Source organism: Cutaneotrichosporon cavernicola, assembly GCF_030864355.1.
Source record: "Cutaneotrichosporon cavernicola HIS019 DNA, chromosome: 3".
Taxonomy (NCBI): Eukaryota; Fungi; Basidiomycota; class Tremellomycetes; order Trichosporonales; family Trichosporonaceae; genus Cutaneotrichosporon; species Cutaneotrichosporon cavernicola.
The window spans coordinates 1,651,622-1,670,550 of record NC_083395.1 but is presented as its reverse complement, the minus strand read 5'-3'; the positions used below and the strand labels follow the sequence as shown (position 1 = coordinate 1,670,550).

The 18,929-nt window shown below is 58.0% G+C and overlaps 8 protein-coding genes across 8 annotated transcripts; 5 read left to right on the top strand and 3 right to left on the bottom strand.

The window, feature by feature from the left end:
- Positions 1 to 1,100: 1,100 nt before the first annotated feature.
- Positions 1,101 to 2,282, top strand: CcaverHIS019_0306300 (uncharacterized protein; the record flags this gene model as incomplete). Its single annotated transcript, XM_060599097.1, has 2 exons — positions 1,101 to 1,613; positions 1,671 to 2,282. The coding sequence occupies 2 exons, from the start codon at positions 1,101 to 1,103 to the stop codon at positions 2,280 to 2,282; spliced, it is 1,125 nt and encodes a 374-aa protein (XP_060455825.1).
- A 1,009-nt stretch (positions 2,283 to 3,291) lies between these two features.
- Positions 3,292 to 3,600, top strand: CcaverHIS019_0306290 (uncharacterized protein; the record flags this gene model as incomplete). The annotated part of the gene is made up of 2 exons (XM_060599096.1): positions 3,292 to 3,443; positions 3,480 to 3,600. 2 exons carry the CDS (start codon positions 3,292 to 3,294, stop codon positions 3,598 to 3,600), a joined length of 273 nt encoding a protein of 90 aa, XP_060455824.1.
- Positions 3,601 to 4,910: 1,310 nt separating this feature from the next.
- On the top strand, positions 4,911 to 6,464 carry CcaverHIS019_0306280 (uncharacterized protein; the record flags this gene model as incomplete). Its single annotated transcript, XM_060599095.1, has 4 exons — positions 4,911 to 5,308; positions 5,345 to 5,761; positions 5,796 to 6,071; positions 6,107 to 6,464. The coding sequence occupies 4 exons, from the start codon at positions 4,911 to 4,913 to the stop codon at positions 6,462 to 6,464; spliced, it is 1,449 nt and encodes a 482-aa protein (XP_060455823.1).
- Positions 6,465 to 7,477: 1,013 nt separating this feature from the next.
- Positions 7,478 to 8,098, bottom strand: CcaverHIS019_0306270 (uncharacterized protein; the record flags this gene model as incomplete). The annotated part of the gene is made up of 1 exon (XM_060599094.1): positions 7,478 to 8,098. The coding sequence occupies one exon, from the start codon at positions 8,096 to 8,098 to the stop codon at positions 7,478 to 7,480; it is 621 nt and encodes a 206-aa protein (XP_060455822.1).
- Positions 8,099 to 8,429: 331 nt separating this feature from the next.
- CcaverHIS019_0306260 (uncharacterized protein) lies at positions 8,430 to 9,485 on the top strand (the record flags this gene model as incomplete). Its single annotated transcript, XM_060599093.1, has 1 exon — positions 8,430 to 9,485. One exon carries the CDS (start codon positions 8,430 to 8,432, stop codon positions 9,483 to 9,485), a length of 1,056 nt encoding a protein of 351 aa, XP_060455821.1.
- Positions 9,486 to 9,840: 355 nt separating this feature from the next.
- TIM17 (uncharacterized protein) lies at positions 9,841 to 12,030 on the bottom strand (the record flags this gene model as incomplete). Its single annotated transcript, XM_060599092.1, has 7 exons — positions 9,841 to 9,977; positions 10,091 to 10,229; positions 10,272 to 10,650; positions 11,073 to 11,220; positions 11,330 to 11,516; positions 11,818 to 11,917; positions 11,999 to 12,030. 7 exons carry the CDS (start codon positions 12,028 to 12,030, stop codon positions 9,841 to 9,843), a joined length of 1,122 nt encoding a protein of 373 aa, XP_060455820.1.
- A 223-nt stretch (positions 12,031 to 12,253) lies between these two features.
- On the top strand, positions 12,254 to 12,783 carry RPB8 (uncharacterized protein; the record flags this gene model as incomplete). The annotated part of the gene is made up of 2 exons (XM_060599091.1): positions 12,254 to 12,304; positions 12,352 to 12,783. 2 exons carry the CDS (start codon positions 12,254 to 12,256, stop codon positions 12,781 to 12,783), a joined length of 483 nt encoding a protein of 160 aa, XP_060455819.1.
- Positions 12,784 to 12,885: 102 nt separating this feature from the next.
- STT4 (uncharacterized protein) lies at positions 12,886 to 18,849 on the bottom strand (the record flags this gene model as incomplete). Its single annotated transcript, XM_060599090.1, has 3 exons — positions 12,886 to 16,485; positions 16,522 to 18,757; positions 18,842 to 18,849. 3 exons carry the CDS (start codon positions 18,847 to 18,849, stop codon positions 12,886 to 12,888), a joined length of 5,844 nt encoding a protein of 1,947 aa, XP_060455818.1.
- Positions 18,850 to 18,929: the final 80 nt, after the last annotated feature.

The window sequence follows — 18,929 nt, the reverse complement described above, 5'->3', positions numbered from 1 at the left end:
TGACCAGACCATTCTCCGAGTCGGTATGTAGTTTGTAATGAAAGTTGTAAGCCAATATTGAGCTCTGTAATCACCGCTTAGTTTCGGGCGGCGGGCGGCGGTGCGGAAAGCGCTCCACAAGGGTATTCAGGGTAATTTATTCGCGTATGTTCGCCATACTTCGGCTCGCAACTTTGTAATTCAAGGGACATTCAGGGTAACAAAGGTTACTGAAACCCGTAAATACCCTTCGGAAACGCGTCGCCTTTACTTGATGATCGTGCATTGATTACTTTATACCATTTGATTTGATATTCAAGTTTGAAAAGGAACAACAAGTTCTGGTCCCAAGCCTCTCTCATAACTCTCGTACCACCCTCCCTCTTCCCCGTTCCCCCTTCGGCTTCGGCGTTGACGGTTGACCGCTTGACAAATTAAACAATACGGAACGCTTATTCTACCTGAATACCAAATTAGAGCCTACTAGGTTGAGCTGACTGAGACGCCCAAGCCAACTGGTTATTCATCTATTCAAATTGCCACCCACGCCACCACTCTTGTTGTGAATAGATCTCTTCCCGATCCCAATACAAGAGGAGAAGCCTGTCACTGCTTTATCCCCTTTTCGACTCAATTACTCTACTACTCTACTACTGACACATCACATTCTCAAACACATTCTCTCTCGTAGATTTACTGCGGAGCTGCGAATCTTCCGATAGCAACACGTCATCCACCAACCCCCCTTTTTTTTTCACCCTCGCACGTTTGTCACCTCCACTTTCGTGGTCCAGCCTCTTAACAACAACAACAGGCTCCCTCCCCCCTCCCCATCCAACACTATATCTATCCAACACCTGTGAATCTCTCACCCTCACACTCTCACACTCTCACAACTTCACAACCTCTACATTCCTACATCAAACGTGTCTTCTCCCCGCTTGGCACTATCCCAATTGGGCCCCACCTACATCCGTTCCTGCAAGCCACCCCAACCTTTCGTCAACGCACGTTCGTCCACGCCCGTGTCTGATTACCATCCCAGGCCATTGCGGCCGACTATAATTGGAATCCTAGACGACTATAGACTACACGCTCGACACGTAATCGATACCCCAAACATGTCTACCCAAACTTCCGCTCCTAAGGCTACGCTCCTTGCGCCCCAGCCCGAGGTCTCGCTCCCCTCGTCACTTGAGGTCACTCCGACCCTCGCGCCCACGACTGACGTCTCTCCTGTCCTCTCTGAGATCATCTCACCTCACCTCGATGAGGCAGACAAGGGCTTTGACCTCGACGTGCCCGTTGTTCAGCTCAACCCGCTCCCCGAGTGCTGGGGCCATCGCGGTGCGTCGGCTTCGTTCCCCGAGAACACACGCCAGTCGTTCATTGAGGCGTGCAAAGCTGGCGCCGACGGCATCGAGACCGACATTCACGTCACGGCCGACAATGTTCTCGTCATGTTCCACGACCCGCGCCTTGAGCGCACCACCAACGGCAAGGGCCTCATCCACGAGCAGCCGTGGCATGGCGTCCTCGACAGTGTGCACACCAAGAAGTCCCCGCACCAGCCAATCCCCAAGTTTACCGAAGTGATCGATATCCTCATGGAGTATCCGCGCGTCAAGCTTAACGTGAGTTTAGTCTCTGCCATAGCGTTCTGAAGCTGATTGGGCTTCGGCCCCCAACAGATTGACTGCAAGGTCGAGAACAACCCTACCAAGCTCTTCACCCTCATCAAAGAGGCTCTTGCCACGGTTCCAAACTGGGAGACTGCCATTGCGCCCCGCATTGTGCTCGGCCTGTGGCACCCCAAGTTTCTCGAGCCTGCAGCTTTGATCCTCCCGACCGTCCGCCGCTTCTGCATCTCGATGTCAATCTCCGAGGTCCGCAAGTACTTCTTCGACAAGTGCCACGGATTTTCGGTGTGGTACCGCCCACTTGCGAGCGCGGAGGGAGCCAAGTTCCGCGAGGACTGCGCCAAGGCCGGCAAGGAATTGTGCACGTGGACTGTCAACTCGCGCGAGGAGATGCTCGAGTGTGCTCGCTGGGGTGTCACCGCCATCATCACCGACAAGCCCGAGTTGTGGCGCGAAATTAAGCGCGACCTTGAGGCCGACCGTGCAAAGGTCCTCAAGCGCACGATGCAGTCTTACGTCCTCCCATTCCTCAACTACTACAACTACTCTATCGGGTACCACGCCAAGGCGCGCGAGGAGTTTGACTACCTTGTGCACGAGGGCGGCGCGTTTGATGCTCTCGACGCGGCCGTCCAACCTCTCCACCCTGCCAAGCTCATCTAATTTGAACAATTGCGGCTCCAATCTCTAAATTCCCTGCATATTTATTTACTTTGTCTGGCCCATTTACCCCAAGAGCCATTCTTTGAATGGCCCGCACGCCTTCGCTTCCCTTTTCTTATTACATATGTTCTAGTAGCTACCGATGTATCTGTAGAAACACACCAGCGAGCCTAGTTTAACAACAGCCGGGTCTTGGGTGTCACGGCAGGAGGCGGCTGTGGAATGATGAAATCTGGGGCCGTTTGCTTCCCTTATTCGCCTGCTGCCTTCTGAATACCCGACCCCAGATTGTATCATCCTCTGCCCATTACACTCCACACCCACGCGGACGCCACTTCATCCATCCAAGACAAGTCTCAGCGTTGAATTGACTCCAACTCGAGCGAGATGGCCCCAGTACAGGCAGTACACCAGCTGACCACCCACGTCTGAGCGTATATACTGCACACATTCCCAGCTTCACAGCCTCGCTCCAGACTCGTACTTACGGACCTTTTCCTGAGGAATAGGCCAGACAAGGCCCTGGGGTGGCTGTGTCAACCCAACGGAGAATGGCTCGAGCGACTCTAGTTAGACGCTGGGGTATCAGCGCATCCTTTGCCACGCTGTCACGACCTTGGGTAACAGCTCACGCGGTCTCCGCCGGATTTAGCCAATTTGGTCACTTTCGGCGTCTCTAAGTGTCTAGTGAAGCGCGTGGGAGCTGGATCGATTCGGCTAGATTGACTAGATCTACTAGAGCGGTTAGTTGGTGCTGCGAGACATCGGGGTAAAAGCCGTAGAGACGTGTGTGGGAGGGGAACGGGCATGTATGAAACAGCCGTCAATTGGGTCTCAAGGCGCAACAGGCAGCGAGCAACAGGTCTTACTGACCCGCCCACGCATGTCATAGAAGCCTGGTTGAGCATTCCAGTATATACCAGAATCCCACTCGACAACTCACCCACCAACCCCACTACCCAACCACCAACTCTCCCATCCATCCAGCCGGCCAAGCCAATCCTCCACCATGCTCCTGTACCTCCTCTTCCTCTTCCTCTCCCCCGCGTTCGCGTCTGCGCTGTACATCGACACCCCACCCGAGATGGAGGTCGACATGAGCCGTGCCCTCGCCGTCGTTGGCGTTGGGATACTCGTGGCAATTGTACTTATTCTCCTCCTGTAAGTTGTCTTGAGATTTGGTTAACATTGTTCGAGTTCGCACGAGGCCGGATTGCTCGACGAACCACAACGTATCCAGGAGAAGAAGAACCCGGATAGGCAGGATGACAATGACAGGGGACGTGTGCGGCGGGCCGTTTCGTCAAGCCCCGTCTAAATGCTGTGCTGTGTAGAGGGTATGAGAATATAGTGGTGTGAGAGAGACCAATGCGGGAGGGTACAAGAAAGGACAAACGGACATTAGCCTATAGCCTATAGTAAGTAGTATTGTACTGTGATGTTGTTTGGGACGGTTGGGAGTTTCAAGTCCGAGAAACGCGGCGGGGTAAGGTCTGGTGAGCTGACGTTTATGCGTTGCTGTGTTGTACATGTAGGGCTCAAGTGTGTGTCCAGTAAAGATTTCATTGCGCTGGTAACCAGGAACCAGTGTCACCTCCTTGCACTGGTGTGCAATGTGCAATGTGCTTGTGCATGTGCATGTGCGTGTACGTTGTGCATAGATGTCCAAAGTGGGGCTCTGACGGAACTGGTCATCATGTGACCTTTAGAGAGGTTATAGGAGGCAAAATAAGCGTAATTGGCTCTGACTATTAACCTACTGCGGTGTCTTGAGACCCCTATTCGGTTACGGGAGCGATGCAATGCACGCTCAGTCTAGTCTATCCAGAGGCGATACGATGAGCTTGGGCACGTCAAGCAAGGTTGGAAGCGAATTTGGCGCTTTGACTGTGACTGTGACTGTGATTGTTAAGCGTTGGGTTGCGTAGACTCCAAGTTTATGCAGTGCTTCTTTGTCAGGCACGCACCGCTTCCTGTTGGTGACCCCTCATTTAATCACCCTACATCAAACCTCAAAGAACCGAAGAACACGGTGCGTGACCCAGTTTATACGGAATTTGCGGTACAAGCCGACCATGTAAAGTATTCAAAGCAAAGCGTACGGATCTGTGCTTTTAGTTGTGACTTGTGACTTGTCGAGTTTTAACAAAATCAGCCACTTGTGCGTGCAGTGCAATGAAATTGCGCACGTCCCTCGTGGGATCCATCCTCATCTAGCTTCTCAACACACAAAGGCAACCTCAACTTGACTCCCTCCTTCACACTTGCACTACACTTTACACTCGACTTTATTCCATTTCCCCCCATCTCTTGGTATCGTATCGTATCGTATCGTATACGTACCAACACTTGGACTCGGGATCCTCCCTCTCCCCCCCCCCCCCCCCTTCCCCCTCTCCCGACTCCACCCAACCCTCCTCAACAAAACCACCCCCGATGGTGTCCTCCCGCCCTCTCGTCGGCTTCATCGCCCTACTAGGATCACTTTGTGCAGCGCAAGGGCAGGGTGACGGATCGAACACAATCTTGAGTAGCACTGTCCGCCCGCAAGTCATCCCAGCGACCTCACAGGCATCGAAACTGAATGCTGGCCCTCTACCTGAACAATCCACCGTCTCACCTGCCCTCATGCCTGCAGCTTCCACTATCTCCAACTCGCCCGCTGAGTCACCCATCAAGCCCCATAGTTGGTCACCAGCGAGCTTGCGAGTCTACACTCTCATCCTCGACGCGAGCAGCCCCATGTTCCCTTATGGTTGGACCCCGGAGGGACTAAACGACACGTCTCGCTCCAACTCGTCTATCCTCTCGTTCCTTGGAACTGGTGTCACTGTGAAAGGATCTGCGCAACCAAACACCACCTACCAACTCACGAACCCTAACGACACGCACCAAAGTCTTCTAGAGCCTGAAGGCGATGTCCTCCTCAACAGCAGCGGCTCGGACAAGCTGCTGCAGGCCCTGAGTTTTGAGCCAATCCCTACTGTCACCAGCGTGGTGATTTCCAGTACGATGGATGTTGATGAGTAAGGTATTCTAGGTTTGCACGCTCTGACTTGTAGCCCGAACCGTCCGGAAAACCTTGATACGATTCCGCTGGTGGACGAGGTGGATGGTAATCATACCCTCACATCCGACGCCAAGGTGACCTTCACGGGCAGTACCATCAATGGTGATGTGGTATATCTGGCCGAGAACAACGCGATTGAAATCAAGCTACCCAGTAACACCACGCGAGTCATGGTCTTGGGCGTTACGGATCCCGACTTTGGAACGTACAGGGCCTCCCTCATCACGAAGAACCCCGACACGGATGTGAACACGTTCAACAGTTCTGCTTACCGTTCGGAGAAGAACCCGAACGAACAGCCCTACTACGACATCACGCTTGATCCGCAGCAGGACAGTGTGTACAGCGTCAAGGTGCTGGCCGACGGAAAGGGGATTGGCCTGAAGACAGTCAAGATTTGGTATTCGACGTAAGTTGTGGTTCCGGGGACTACTGACACCAAGAAAGGACAAGCCAGAGGATGTGAAGACGGGGAAAAACGCGGTCGGCAAAAACAAGTCTAATCACATTGGGCCCATCGTCGGCGGTGTGGTGGGCGGTGTTGCTGCAGTGGCCATCGTTGGTGGTCTATTCCTTTGGTTTCGCCGCCGCAAGCAGCAAGACGACAAGCTGGCCTACCGCCGAGTCGTTCCGTTCACTGGTGGCGCGGCTCACCCAAGCGACCCCGTCACGGCGGAAGTCGGCACTCCAGGTAGTCTCAACGTTTCGAGTCCGCAACTGTGCGTTGGAGTCATGATCACGCTAACCCTGGCAGGAATGCCACGTCCATGCGTGGAGTCAATGTGCCCGTCGCGGCCGCACCCCTACTCGTTGACGGTAGCAGCGTGGACTCGAACATGCATGTGCCACCTCTCTCTGCCACTGGGAATATTTCGGTCAAGGAAGAGCTGCCTGTTTACGACACCAGCTGGAAGAGCACGGCGTCTGGCGACGAAAAGCCCAAGCAGCGCGGGTTCATTCCGCGTCGCCGGTCGCAGCGCAGCGTTGCGTCGACGGACTCGTCGGTTTACGGCTCGGACGTCGAGGAAGACACTCATCTGCGCGTCGGCGATTCGCGTACGAGAGTTTCGCGCTCCCATCGCTCGTCGTCATCGAAGCGTCCCGGAAAGTGACCAAGCAGTGCTTGGGGCCAACGTTTCAGCGGGTCGACAAGAGTTGAAGTTGTTGCATTGCATTATGATTATGACGTGTGTATGGATTCTGTATTCTGTGTTAATCTACTGTATCATGGGGGCCCATGAAGTGTACAATCCTTGAGATTGCATTCGTTATGATCGAGGATGATGCCGGGCTGCCTGTCGAGAATGTTGGTCGATTTCGCGGTCTGTCGCGGGCTGTTCTTTCGCCTTTCAAGGTGGTCGGGAGTGGTTGGAGCTGGTCATTTGGGCTTTGGGTGTTTTTGAATTGTTCGGGTTGGACTGGGTTGACCAACTCGGGGGAGGGCGGGAATCGCACAAGGTCAGAGACAAGCGTCGAGGATGGCTTGCGACAGTTGGGCTCTAGTGGTGGTGAGTTTATAAGTCAGTCGCGTGACGGTGGCATTTGACACTTTACGTAAACACACTTTGTGAACGATTTTGGGTGGCGGGTGTCCACCGACGTACGTCACTACATTCCAGCGCGGGTTAGTACGCACCGCTTGATGGTCGGCGTCTGCCCAGTCCGTCTCACTCGACCAAGATGGTGCAGCAGACTGCCACAAGATCCAGGACTGACTCCACTCGGGACGCGATAGTGTGGCGCTCATCTCATCTCATCATCACACACACAACCCGCCTGACAAAGCCACCCACCAACTCGGATACAAACAGTACATCGATCCTACAAGTCGCGGAATGTCAGGGAGGGACAGCGGTTGGGGATTGGGTGTTGGTGTGGTTGGGGACTGGGTGTGGCGCTGGGGCCTCGGGGGCCCGCCTTGAGCCCAGTCCACCCGATTTCGGGGTTGCAGTCTCGCCTTCTTCTCGAAGGAGTGTGCGCGTTGCGAGTGATGCGAGTGGTCAAACTGGTCCAAGTGGTGCGAGCAGAAAACTCTCGAGAAGCAAGCAGGGCCTATTCTGAGATCAGACCAACCCCCACAATTTAGCCTCACGGATCACCGGCTCTCACGGTCGCTCACGGTCGCTCACGCCCCCGGCCACGCCAGGCGCACGCGTTTACCGCCAGCGCGGCCTGCTGCTGGTGCCCACCCGTCCGCCTCATCGCGGCGGATCATGTCCCATCCACTCTCGATGCGGCGTTTCGAGCTTGTGCGTCGCGTAGCGGTACTTGCGCGGCGGATCGATGCCCGACGGCGCCTTTGCTTGGACCCGACCACGGACGACCCCACTCGGGGTGCCTGTATCGGGAGAGGGAGAGGGAGTGAGATTGGGAGTGGGGCGACTTCAAGTGGCGGCTTGGACGAGCACGAGCTGTCCGATGCCGTGGCCGACGAGAGACTGGGGATGCTCAGTTCCTTGGGTTCGAGGACTTCGGGAATGGTTTCCTGACCCAACTCGCCTGGCCTGCGGCGGGTCCGTCGGGATGTTCGCGAACTCGCACTGGCTGAGCGAACAATACGCGAACCCATCGACGCTAGTGATGTCGAGTGGTGCGTCTTGGGGACGAGGTCGAGCTGGATCTCGTCCGTCTTGTCGACGTCTTCGCGACGGAGGAGGGGACGGGGATGGCTGATGGGTGTGGAGACTGGGGCGCGGCGACGACGGGTGCGTCGCCGAAAGAAGGGGAGGGAGAGGACGGCGCCCATTGTGTGATTTAGTGGAGGGAGAGTGGGAAAGACGACAAGAGCAAGTGTTGTTGACAAGAGTTTAGGCTCAGATCTCACTTGATTCCCTCTGTAGGTAGAGTAGAATCATGACGCAAGGGTTGCTATTGGCTTCTTGACTAGTCGACTAACTGGCACATTGTTTGAATGTTAGAATGGTTATTAGGATGGCTGGTAAACAAACACAACATTCATTTAACAGGTTTAGCAGGCTCCGATAGTACAAATTGCTTCCGCGGCAGCCAAAGTCGCCACCCAACTCAGTTCAGCTCCAGCTCTGTCTTGCTTTCTTGCTCATCACTCATCTCATCGAATGGAGGACGACGAGCGCGACGAGCGGTCCGGACCCTCACGGCGCGGACTGGGATTCCTCGCTCCACCAGCGTACATTCGCTCGCACATTCCACAGCCCCAAGAGGCGGCACCGCGCGACTGGGCCGCATGGAGGGAGCGGAACGACTGGGCCGCATGGAAGGAGTGGAACATCAACCCCGCCGGCCACGGGGGACGCAAGGGACCACCAGTCTTCGTGCTCGCCGAAAGCAGTTATGACGATCTTGGTCGCAGCGTGCTCGATGGCTTTGGCGTTGATGTCGAGGAGGGTTTGAAGGAAAACAAGGTGGGGGACGACGGCGCAGCCGTCGCCGACTGGTATCGCTCCCTGTCGGCGAGTGCAAGGGCGAGCCCGGCCCCGACAGAGGACCCAGATCACAAGGCCTCTGGGCCGGCACGCACATATGCTCGACCATCTACCCCAGCTGCGGCGCCGTCAGCCCCGATCCGCGTCCACCGCTCTGAATGGTTCATCCGGCGCGCGCTAGCCTCGGCCCCCAAGCACCCTACACCAAAACCATCCACCGCCTCCATTGGCTCAATGCTAAACATTGACACAGCGAAACCCGCACCACCCCCAATACCACGGTACGTTCTCGGTCCCGAGAACGTCGGTTTCTCTCGCCTGGCCGCACTGGGATGGGCCGGCGGCGGCCTCGGCCGCCCCGAAGGATGGACAGAGGATGAGGTAACGGCACAGGCCCCAAGGCCCAGTCCAGAAACCGGCGTGGTCGACCTCACGGCGGACTCTGAGGACTCTGAGGATGAACAAGATGAAGAAGAGATCAAGCACGGCCCGGGACGGACGGCCCCAATTGCGACTGCACTCAAGTTCAACCGCCTCGGCCTGGGTCGTATTCCGGCCGAAAAGCGAGTGTCGCATTCCTATGCCGAGATTGAACGCGCGCGGTTGCAGGGCGCAGGCAAGAGACATGATGCCAAGACTGAGCCGAGCAAGAAGGCCAAGATTAAGTGGGCGGAGCAGGAGCGGCGGGATCGCGAGCACCGCGCCCGGATCGCGGCCGCGCTGCGATAGCATAGCCGGAGGGAGGAACGAGCAAGCCCAAGTCAAGCTGGCATTCCTCTCCGTCTGTATATTTATTCATTAGAGTTGTACACTTGCACTTGCACACTTGCACACTTGCGTGTACTGTTGTATTACCATGAAGCATATCACAAGCTGGCGCAAGCGCGCTTCATGGCGTTCTCTATACATCCGACGGTACTCGTACTCGCGGCAGTGTCCAACCCGTCATCTGAACGGCACTGCGCACGTGAAATGACCAGAATCCAGCAAAATCCTCACCGTCAGATTCCTCACCATGTCCTCACCTGTCACAGCGCTGTTCACATCACGTGGCCGACTTGTACACACTGCATTCTGCTACAACCTACAGACGCTCGCGGGCCGCATGTTCCAGCCCAACCCAGTACTTGAGCTCCACAGCGAGCTGCTTGGCCTCGTGCAACTGCGGAGGGTCCTTGGACAGCGCTTCCTTGATCTGGCGAGCGACGTCGTCGGCTTTTGCTGGGGTCAGCTGTGCGGGGGATTGTGGATTTCTTGGTGGCTGTCACTGCTTCTTGGTCGAGGCCTCGCGGTGCTCCCTCCGCCGTCCTTCCCTCCCTCCTCCCCCCACTCACCCTGGTTGTCAACACGCAGCTCCTCGACCTCCTCGGGCGTCGCGTCCTCGAGTGTCTCGCGCGCATCCAGGATCTCCATGAGGAGGTCGTGGTCCGTCAGGTGGTCCGTTTCTTTAGTGTCGAGCCCGAACTGTTCGAGCTGGCATCAGCGTGACTTGACTTTGAGATAGGGGCGACTGACAATATACTCTGCCCTAGTCTGTGGATTCGCGAGCACTTCATAAGCCTTATTAATCCGGCCACTCAGAGCCGCTGCCATATCCTCATCATCCCGATTCCGGTCTGGATGGAGACTAGCCTGCCTGCGCAGCATTTCGAGGCGCAGCGACCGCGGGTCCAGGTCGTACCCGTGCGCCGGGAGTGATGCGAGTTCTGCGGCGATGTCATAGTCGCCAATGGGGTGATGGCCCATGTCCTCGGGCGAGAGGATGGGGTCGGATAAACCCAGGAGGGAATGGAGGGAGAGGCCGCGGGGGATGGGGATGAGGGCGGCGCAGGAAGGGCAGGGAGAGGCGGGGATGGGGATGGCGGCGCCGCAGGAGGGGCAGGGGCGGGTGGGGCTGTTGAAGAGATGGGGAGAGGTAGAGAATGAGGAAGAGGAGGGAGATGTGATGGAGATAGGGAAACGAAGAGGGAGAGCTGGCCTGCAAGACGCGGCGAGAGGGACGCGGCAGAGACGCCGTAGGACCATCCTTGACTTGAGCATGGCGAGTGATGAGTGATGAAGTGATAAAAGACAACAAACCAGGCTAAGGGGAGCCGGTGACTACGTCAGTCATCTCCCTCCACTCTGGTTGGAAAGTTGTGACGCAACTTTGGCAAACTGGGCTAATGGAACATTCGGCTACAGAGCGGGGCCACGGAATTTTCCCGCCTTGCCACTACCACTAGTCCATCACGTATGCATCATGCAGAGAGGTGTATGAGCTGGCGGCATGCCATGGGGAATCCAGTGTACATGTACAAACGGGTCTAAGCTTACGCGAGCGCGGGCTGTGCGGCCTGCTCTGGCAATTGCATCGCTGGGACAGGCTGCGCAAACGCGCGCGACATGAGCACACCGACGCCCTCGAATACGCCGAGAAGGATACCACAACCAATGGCACCGCCCAGCGCCGCCTTTGGTCCGCCTGGGGTCAGCGAGTCGTATATGGAACAGGGCTGGGTGTCGGGCGTGCGTGGCGAGCTGATTCACAGCAAGCGAAGCTCGCACCGTCACCCACGACAGCCGCTACTTACCGCGGAAGGCAAGGGTACCACCGACGCAGAAACCGGCAATGATGGCATTCCAAGGGTCCTCCTTCTGGCGGTACCCCTTGACGGCACAGTCATAGGATGCAAAGAGACCACCCCAGATACCAAAGTTGCCACCGAGGACGGGGGCACGCGCCTTGATGGCGGACAGAGAGCCGGCGAGACGCTCGCCCTGAGGTTAGCGCTGCACAGCGAGGCGGGGGGGAGGTGGGGGTGGGGGGGGGTTGGAGGACGGGAGGGAGGCGAAGCGAGGTGGAGGGTGGTATGGGGGGAAGGTGGGAGGGTGGGATGGAGGGGAGGGGTGGGGGATGGGGATATGGGAGGGAGATGAGAGCAGAGCGCCGTCACCCCTCGGCAACGCCGTTCACCCTCACGGCATCGCGCCAACAGGTCCACGACTGCGCTGCCGCCTTGTTCCCCGCTCGCCGGATACATCTGTCACCCTTCCTCATCACTCAGCTGGGATCACGCACCTTGGGGCTATTCCTGGCGCCCTTGATGCCGTGCCAAATACCACCGCCAATCGCGCCCATTGAGAACGCGCCGCCAAAGTCGTTGAGGATGACCCAGGGGCTGGGGTTAGTGTTTGCTCAATGGGTCCAGATCCATAGACGACCTAGGATCAAGGAATCAGAAAAAGAAAAAACAACGCACCATGGGTCGCGGGTATGGTCGCCGTGAGACATGGTGGATACGGTGGAGGAAGGGGCTTAAGCGCTCGGCGTGATTGTATCGAGTAGATGGAGAGGATGGACGGCGCGGCAAAGTAGATGGAGAGCAACGACGGCGCGGCGTAAAAAGACGGGTTTGGCTAATTGGGGCTCGAATAAGTACCAAGATTTCCACCCCCGCATTAACGCAACAACAATCCAACGACTCGGCATCCACGATACTCTACATCTACACACGATGAACGACGACCGCCCAAACGTCATCTTCGAGGACCGATTCACGGTGCTGGTGGGTTTTGGATTTGCCGATGCGATGCGCACATTCGCTGACGCTAGGCCGTGGATGAGGACGGGAAAAAGTTCGACCGCGTGTCGCGCATCAAGGCCGAGTCGCGCGATATGGGGATGCAGCTCCACCTCGATATTGCCATCGAGCTGTATCCGCTGCAAAAGGATGAAGTGTTCTCGCTTCTCCTCGCACGGTCGCTCAAGCCCGAAGACGACGTCGCTGAGGAAGGGGACGGGGACGGGGACGCGCCGCGTAAGATTAAGCGCGAGCTGTGGCGGGCCGAAGACCAGGGACTGGCCAACGACTACGACTATGTCTGCCAGGGCAAGGTGTACAAGTTTGACGATAGTGTGCGCGGCGATAACCAGACGACGGCATATATCTCGTTTGGCGGTCTGCTCATGGCGCTGCGCGGTAGTTTCCGCCACCTGGCGGGAGTTACTGTTGGCGAGAACGTTTATCTCCTCATGCGCAAGTAGGCGAGGGTGTTGGTTGGGCGGTAGAGGCGATAGACAGATGCATGTACAATTACAAGATTCTAAACAAGCTCAGAGCGTCACCGCTTCGCGACCTTGCCTTGCCTAGTACGGAATACCATTCTGGTACTTCTGGAAGCCGTCGTAGATGTCCGACCGCATGTTCTGGAACGCATTGTGGATCACACCGAGCATGTACTCGCTCGCACCGCGCTCGTTGAGATGCAGTGCAAAGCGGTCACGCAAACGCTTGATCGTCCCCTCGCCCTTGAACGACGGCAGGCCCGTACCGAGCATAAGCGCGACCGTGTCGACGAGCTGGTCCGCGTGCGGCCGGATGGCAAGGAACGCCTTGACCGTCAATTCGGTGAACATTCGGAACCCCTGGCTATCGCCGCCGCCCATGAGCGCCACCATCTCCTTGTTCAGCTTGAACGAGCCAGCCTCAAACTTGATCCCGCCAGGCCCAATGTCAAAGAGGAAGCCAAAGTCGATATGGACAATGTGGCCTTCGCCGTCAATCATAATGTTGCCGTTGTGCCTATCCTTGATCTGCAGGATGTAGCACGCAACAGAGTACGCCGCCATGCTCTGGATAAAGTTGAGGCGTGCGCGCTGGAAGGACACCGTGTCGACACCGCCGTACTTGTCCACAAAGTACTCGACGAGGTCGTTGATCTGCGCGCGGCCCATTTCGTCACGCGAAGTCGCATTCGGCACCACGTCGATCACACCGCATCCCGGCGCAGTGGCCGTCACGCGGTACGGGAAGAGGTACAGCGTCAGGCCGAGCTGGGTGAACACGTTTTTGAACATGGCAATGAGTTGGAGTGCAAGGACGTCCTGCCGGCAGTCGTCGCCGACCTTGAAGATGGCTGACTGCCACACATCGTACGTGACCTTGGGCGCATCGTCCTCTGCGTCCAGGTCGATACGTTCCTTGCGCACCTTGAACGTCGCCATGAACGGCGCCTTGGCATGGGATTGGAGCGGTCGGCCAGACTTGCGGTCCAAGTCCACGACTACACCATCGGGGTTGGAGGGGAGATACACGCCGACTTCTAGCTTGATCTTGGCCATCTCCTCGTCAATCTTGGCCTTCTTCTCAGGCTTGGTCTTCTTGATGTACGGCTTGAGCTTGCCCGAGATACTCGTCACCTCGCCGAAGAACCCAAACTCGCGGTTGTAGAATTCCTGGGCTTTGCCACTGAGGCTTGCAACGATTCTGTCGACCATGCCCTCGAGCGTCGGCTTGAGCGAGTCGGGCTCTTCGCCATTGTCGTCCTTGTACATGTTCGCCTTCATGTTCCAGATGATCTGATGGCAGAAGAGCTGCGAAATCTTAGACGTCTCAAAGATGAACCGCGCGACGTAGCCTAGCGGGTCCGCACGCAACGCCTGCACGACCTGTGGGACAAAGAAGAATGTCAGGTCGACTGGGTGCTCCTCGAGCACACGCATCGCGTACTGTAGGATGATCGGATCGTTTCCGTATCGCGGCTGGAAGTAGTTGAGCGCTTCGATGGGCGGAACCTTGTCCCAGATCAGGAGCCAGTGCAGGCCCCGGCGCATAGACGGCTCGAGCTTGTCACCGAGGAAGAACTGGAGCGCCTCGGGCACGTGTAGGACTACTCTCGGGTCCGCGCGGATGAGCTTGACAAGCTCGGGCACGACGGTAGTCGTGTTCTTGAACCGCTCGGCCATGTGCACGGCCATTGCGGGGTTTTGTCTCCACGCCTTGCGGACGAGGCTGGACCACTCTTCGGCCGAGACAGCCGACTCGACGGTGTTTCCCGTGACGAGATTGCGTCCCTTGTCATTGGCGGGATTGTACCACACATTGAGGCGATGGATCTCATTCTCAACGAATAGCTGCATGAGCCGCACGCGGTCGCGGTGCATCGCGGTGTAGTCCTGTAGCGACTTCGTACCGGGAATGAGCCACGCCGCGTCGCGATCCCGCAGCGACGTCGTGACGTGGTCGCCGCGGATCGTGTCCTTGGTCACCGCGTCCATAAAGTCTTGCAGCAGCTTGATTTCCGCACCGATCTGGATGCGGTCGCTGCCGAACGACCACTGCGGGCGGATGGCAAACCACGAAAACGCCGCTTTGAATAGTAAGTCGCGGAAACGCAGCTCGAGCAATGCCTCAGTCTTGCTGCTCGCCAGGATCTGGAAACCAAAGAGCAGCAGGGTGAAGCGGACCTCACGCGAGAGAGGGTGCGTGCTCATGTGGTCGGCCGCGCCGAGCGACCGCATCATGAGACGCGCAAGCGAGATCATGATCCCAGCCTCACTGTACTTGACCGCCTGGAACTGCGATGACAGCACCTGCAGCAGGAGGAGGTGAGGGCGCAGCAGCCGGTCGGCCTTCTTCTTCTCGACGTCCATGGTCTTCTTGTCGCTGGGCGTGTACTCGATCGGTGTCTCGAACGGGTCGTGGTAGTTCATGCTGCTGCTGAACAGGCCCTTGTGCTCGCGGATGGTGCTGAGCCACCCTGCCGAGATCTCACCCATGAGCGCGATCTCGGCCTCGGAGCGCTGACGGACGAGCCACGTCCAAGCATCGATGCCTGCGGCGATCGCAAGAGGCGTGAACACGGCCATGGGCAGCTCGACGAGGCAGTGAAGAATGTCGGCGTCCATGTTCGGCGATGCGATGAGCACGGAAACGGCTCGGAGAAGCAGGCGACGCATCTCGACGATCGACAGCGCATCCTTGGTGTGCACCTTGTTGATAGCGTCGGCCATCTGAGACTTGAACGCAAGGCGCTCCTTGTTCGAGGTAGTCGCCGGCGCGTCTTTCTGCAGCGACTGCAGGCCCTCGCGGAGAATATGGCGCGCACCGCTGAGCTCGCCGTCGTAGTAGTTCTTGGCGGCGTACTGGCTCACGACGAGGTTCGAGCAGTCCGACTGCCAGCCGCCGATAACCGGCATCATCGTCTCCTGCCGATCAAGTCTAGAGATGGCCTTGGAGAAGTGCAGCGCGAGGCCGGCTCCCATCTCAACGCTGTCGATGAGCAGCACGTCGCGCGACTCGTTGAGGTACGACTGCAACGTCGACTGCACCTCAAGCGGCGCACGCGAGATGGCGAGCGTGAGCCACCGCTGCGCAACGCTGTACAGCTGCGTCGTGATATCGTTGCGCACGGCGTAATCGTCCGTGAGCACGAGGACGAGGTCGAGCTTGTCCGAGCGGAAATCGTGAACAGGCGAGTACTCGTCCGTGTACTGCATCTCGCAAGAGCGGCGCATGAGGGTGAGGATTTCCAGCAGCGTGAACACGACCTTGCGATCGCACATGAGCGCTGAGAACGTCTCGATGACCTGCCTAGCCACGTGCAGCGCTGCCTCGCGCACCTGGGGCATACGATGGGTGCAGAGAACAAAGATCTTGCGCACCTCTTCGCTCACAGACGGCGGCATCGAGTGCTGCACGGCGCGCATGCTCAGCTGCCGCAGGAAGACGCTGGTGAGTCTCGTTGAGATACCCGTGAGCGGACCGAACATTGCGCTCTTGTTCACGGAGTCGTTCATAAAGTACCGCAGCGTGACCGACGGCTGGAGGTGCATGGTGCGCATTTCCTCGAGGTCGTTGATCGCGATGAGCAGCGTGAGCTGCGGCGTCGACATGTTGCGAATGTCAGACGTGTGTTTGGTAGACGGTAGCATCTCTGTGAGCGTCTGGCGCATGCGGCTGTTGATCTGATGTCAGCTCTGGTGCGGGTTCGTCTAGCTTACCGACTGAGCAAAGTCCTTGCGCAGGATCGTGTTGTACTCGAGGTCACTGCCGACAAAGTCCGTGTTCTGCTCTTGGTACAGCGCAGGCGTCTTGCTCGCGATGACAGAGAGGGCGTTTTCCTCATGCTCGGATAGGATCGACTTGCCGTTCCGCGAACTCAGGCCGAACGCCACACATAGCAGCCACATGTTGCGGAACTGCGACACCGTCTCGGTCGATGCGTTGTGGTCGGGATGGTATGTTGGGTGTGACAAAAGCTCGGCGATGGGCAGAAGCAGAGCCGCGAGCTGAGCCTTGGTGTCGCTCGCGCGCTTCGCGCTGTCGGCACGCATCAGTGCGTACTTCTCCTTGACGTTGCCATGCGTGCTCGAGATGCTCAGCATCTGAGTCTGTGTGCCCTTGTCCGCAAAGAGCGTGAGGAGCTCGGAGAGGTACCCGTCGGCGTCATTCAGGCGGTTACCGAGGCCCTTCGCGAGACGGGTCTGGGCGGCTAACACGGCGTTGGCGGACATTCGGGGATCCTCCGGGTGTGACGAGCGCGAGATTTGCGAGAAAGCGCGGTACACTTCGACGAGATCGGCGTCCGAACTCGCTAAGGCGAGAGGGACGAGGTTCGTGACGATTGCCGACTCGGTGGCAATGTCGACGCCACGCAGGCGCTGGAGGAGCATCGAGATGGCGAGGTGAATGATGTCTTCGCGACCCGTGTCAAGAGCTAAGCGAGCTGCAATCTCAACAGCCGTCGTGCTGATGAGCTGGCGCTGCTCGTCGGAGCGCTTGCCCGAGGCGAAGCTCTTGGGGTAGTCGCTGTTGGGCATGGATCTCACCGACATAGCGCCAGGCCCGATAGTCGTACCGTGGTTGAGCACACCGAGGAGTGAGTACAGTGTAGACGAGATGGCGTCGTCGTTTGGTGACATCTCGATGCACGTTGCGAGTGCTGTGGACGCGGCGCAGATGGTGGGGGATAGCTCCATGCCCGAGCCGTTAAACTCGCTCTCCAGTGCGGGTAACGGGCTCATAAGTAAACGGCGGAGGTGGTGAACGAGACCTGAGCCTAGCTCGGGGAAATTGCGCACCATGATCGCGAGACAGACAAAGGCAGCCTGCAGCACACGCGCGTCGGATATCGTCGACTGCTCCGAGAGGATGTTCTTGAGCCGCGCCACCTGGGGCGCTTCGGTGATGTGGTTGTGCAAGCCCAGTAGGTTGAGAAGGTGCAGTACAGCGACAGTCATGTACACGTCGTCGTCGGAGTCGTGAGCGCCAAACATGTTCGAGGTGCCGGCGAAGCCCGAGCCCTCCGGCTCCATGAGCTCGGTCCACCACAGCAGGGCGAACTTGTTGGCAACATCGAGCGCCTCGACGCCCTCAGCAAGTTCGGAGAGCTGGTCGTCCTCCACGGGGTCGGCGAGGAGTGCTTGGGTCTGGCTCTTCCATACGGGCGAGGCGAGGTTGTCCTCCTTGGATATGGTGTAGGTTCCGTTCGCGAATGCAGCCTGGTCGACCTCAGTCACGGGCGAGAGAGCGCGCGCGAGCACAATGTTTGCGATCTCCGTGACGAGGAGCGCGGCGCCAGCCGGGGTTGCGGGATGCGGCGCGGTGTTGAAAGCTGGGGTGTAGCTCCGCGCGCCCTCCTGAACGGCGTTGTTTACAGCAGCTGGCTGCCCGATGGCGACGACAGCGGAGAGAAGGTGTGCTGTCACGGGTGAGGGGAGGGCTGGGAGCGGCACGTGAGACAGGACGGTGTGGACGGCTGAGACGATGACGCCGGCGAAAATCGGCGACGTCGGCATGAGTTTGCCCGTGTTCTCGAGGAGCTGGGCGACGACCGTACCTGCCTCTCCTGCGAGGCCATCGACGCTCCATCCGACCCAGAAGATGGCCTTGAGCAGGGCGTCGAGAAGGAGCGCGTACGCATCGCTCGTACCTGGCGCCACGCCCGAGCTGCTCCCTGCCTCGGGAGCACCCTGTGCGACGAGACCAGCAAGCAGGCGCCGCAGTTCGGGCAATGCGGTGGGAAGGTATGCCGAAGTGGGAGGAAGGGACGTGACATAATGCGCGTACGAGATGGCGTGGTTGATCTCAAAGTTGGACCAGGCGTCGTCCTCGTCCACGGGTGGCGCAACGTTTGGAAGCCCATCCGAGATGACGGAGAGGTTATCCTCGTGTCCGTCGCGCGCGAGGTTGGACGCGAGCGCGCTGAGGATCTCGAGGTGGAGTGGTTCGTCGAGGCTGGTGTGAGCGGGCGTCGGGGTGGGAGTTGTTGTTGTTCCCGAAAGAGAACGGGGCCATTGGGAAGGAGGTGGGTCAACTTACCAGTCCATGTCTTTAGAGCGCGAGCGCGCGATGATGGCGATGGAGAGGATGAAGAGAAGAGAACGTGCGGTGCGGATTGAGCGGAGAG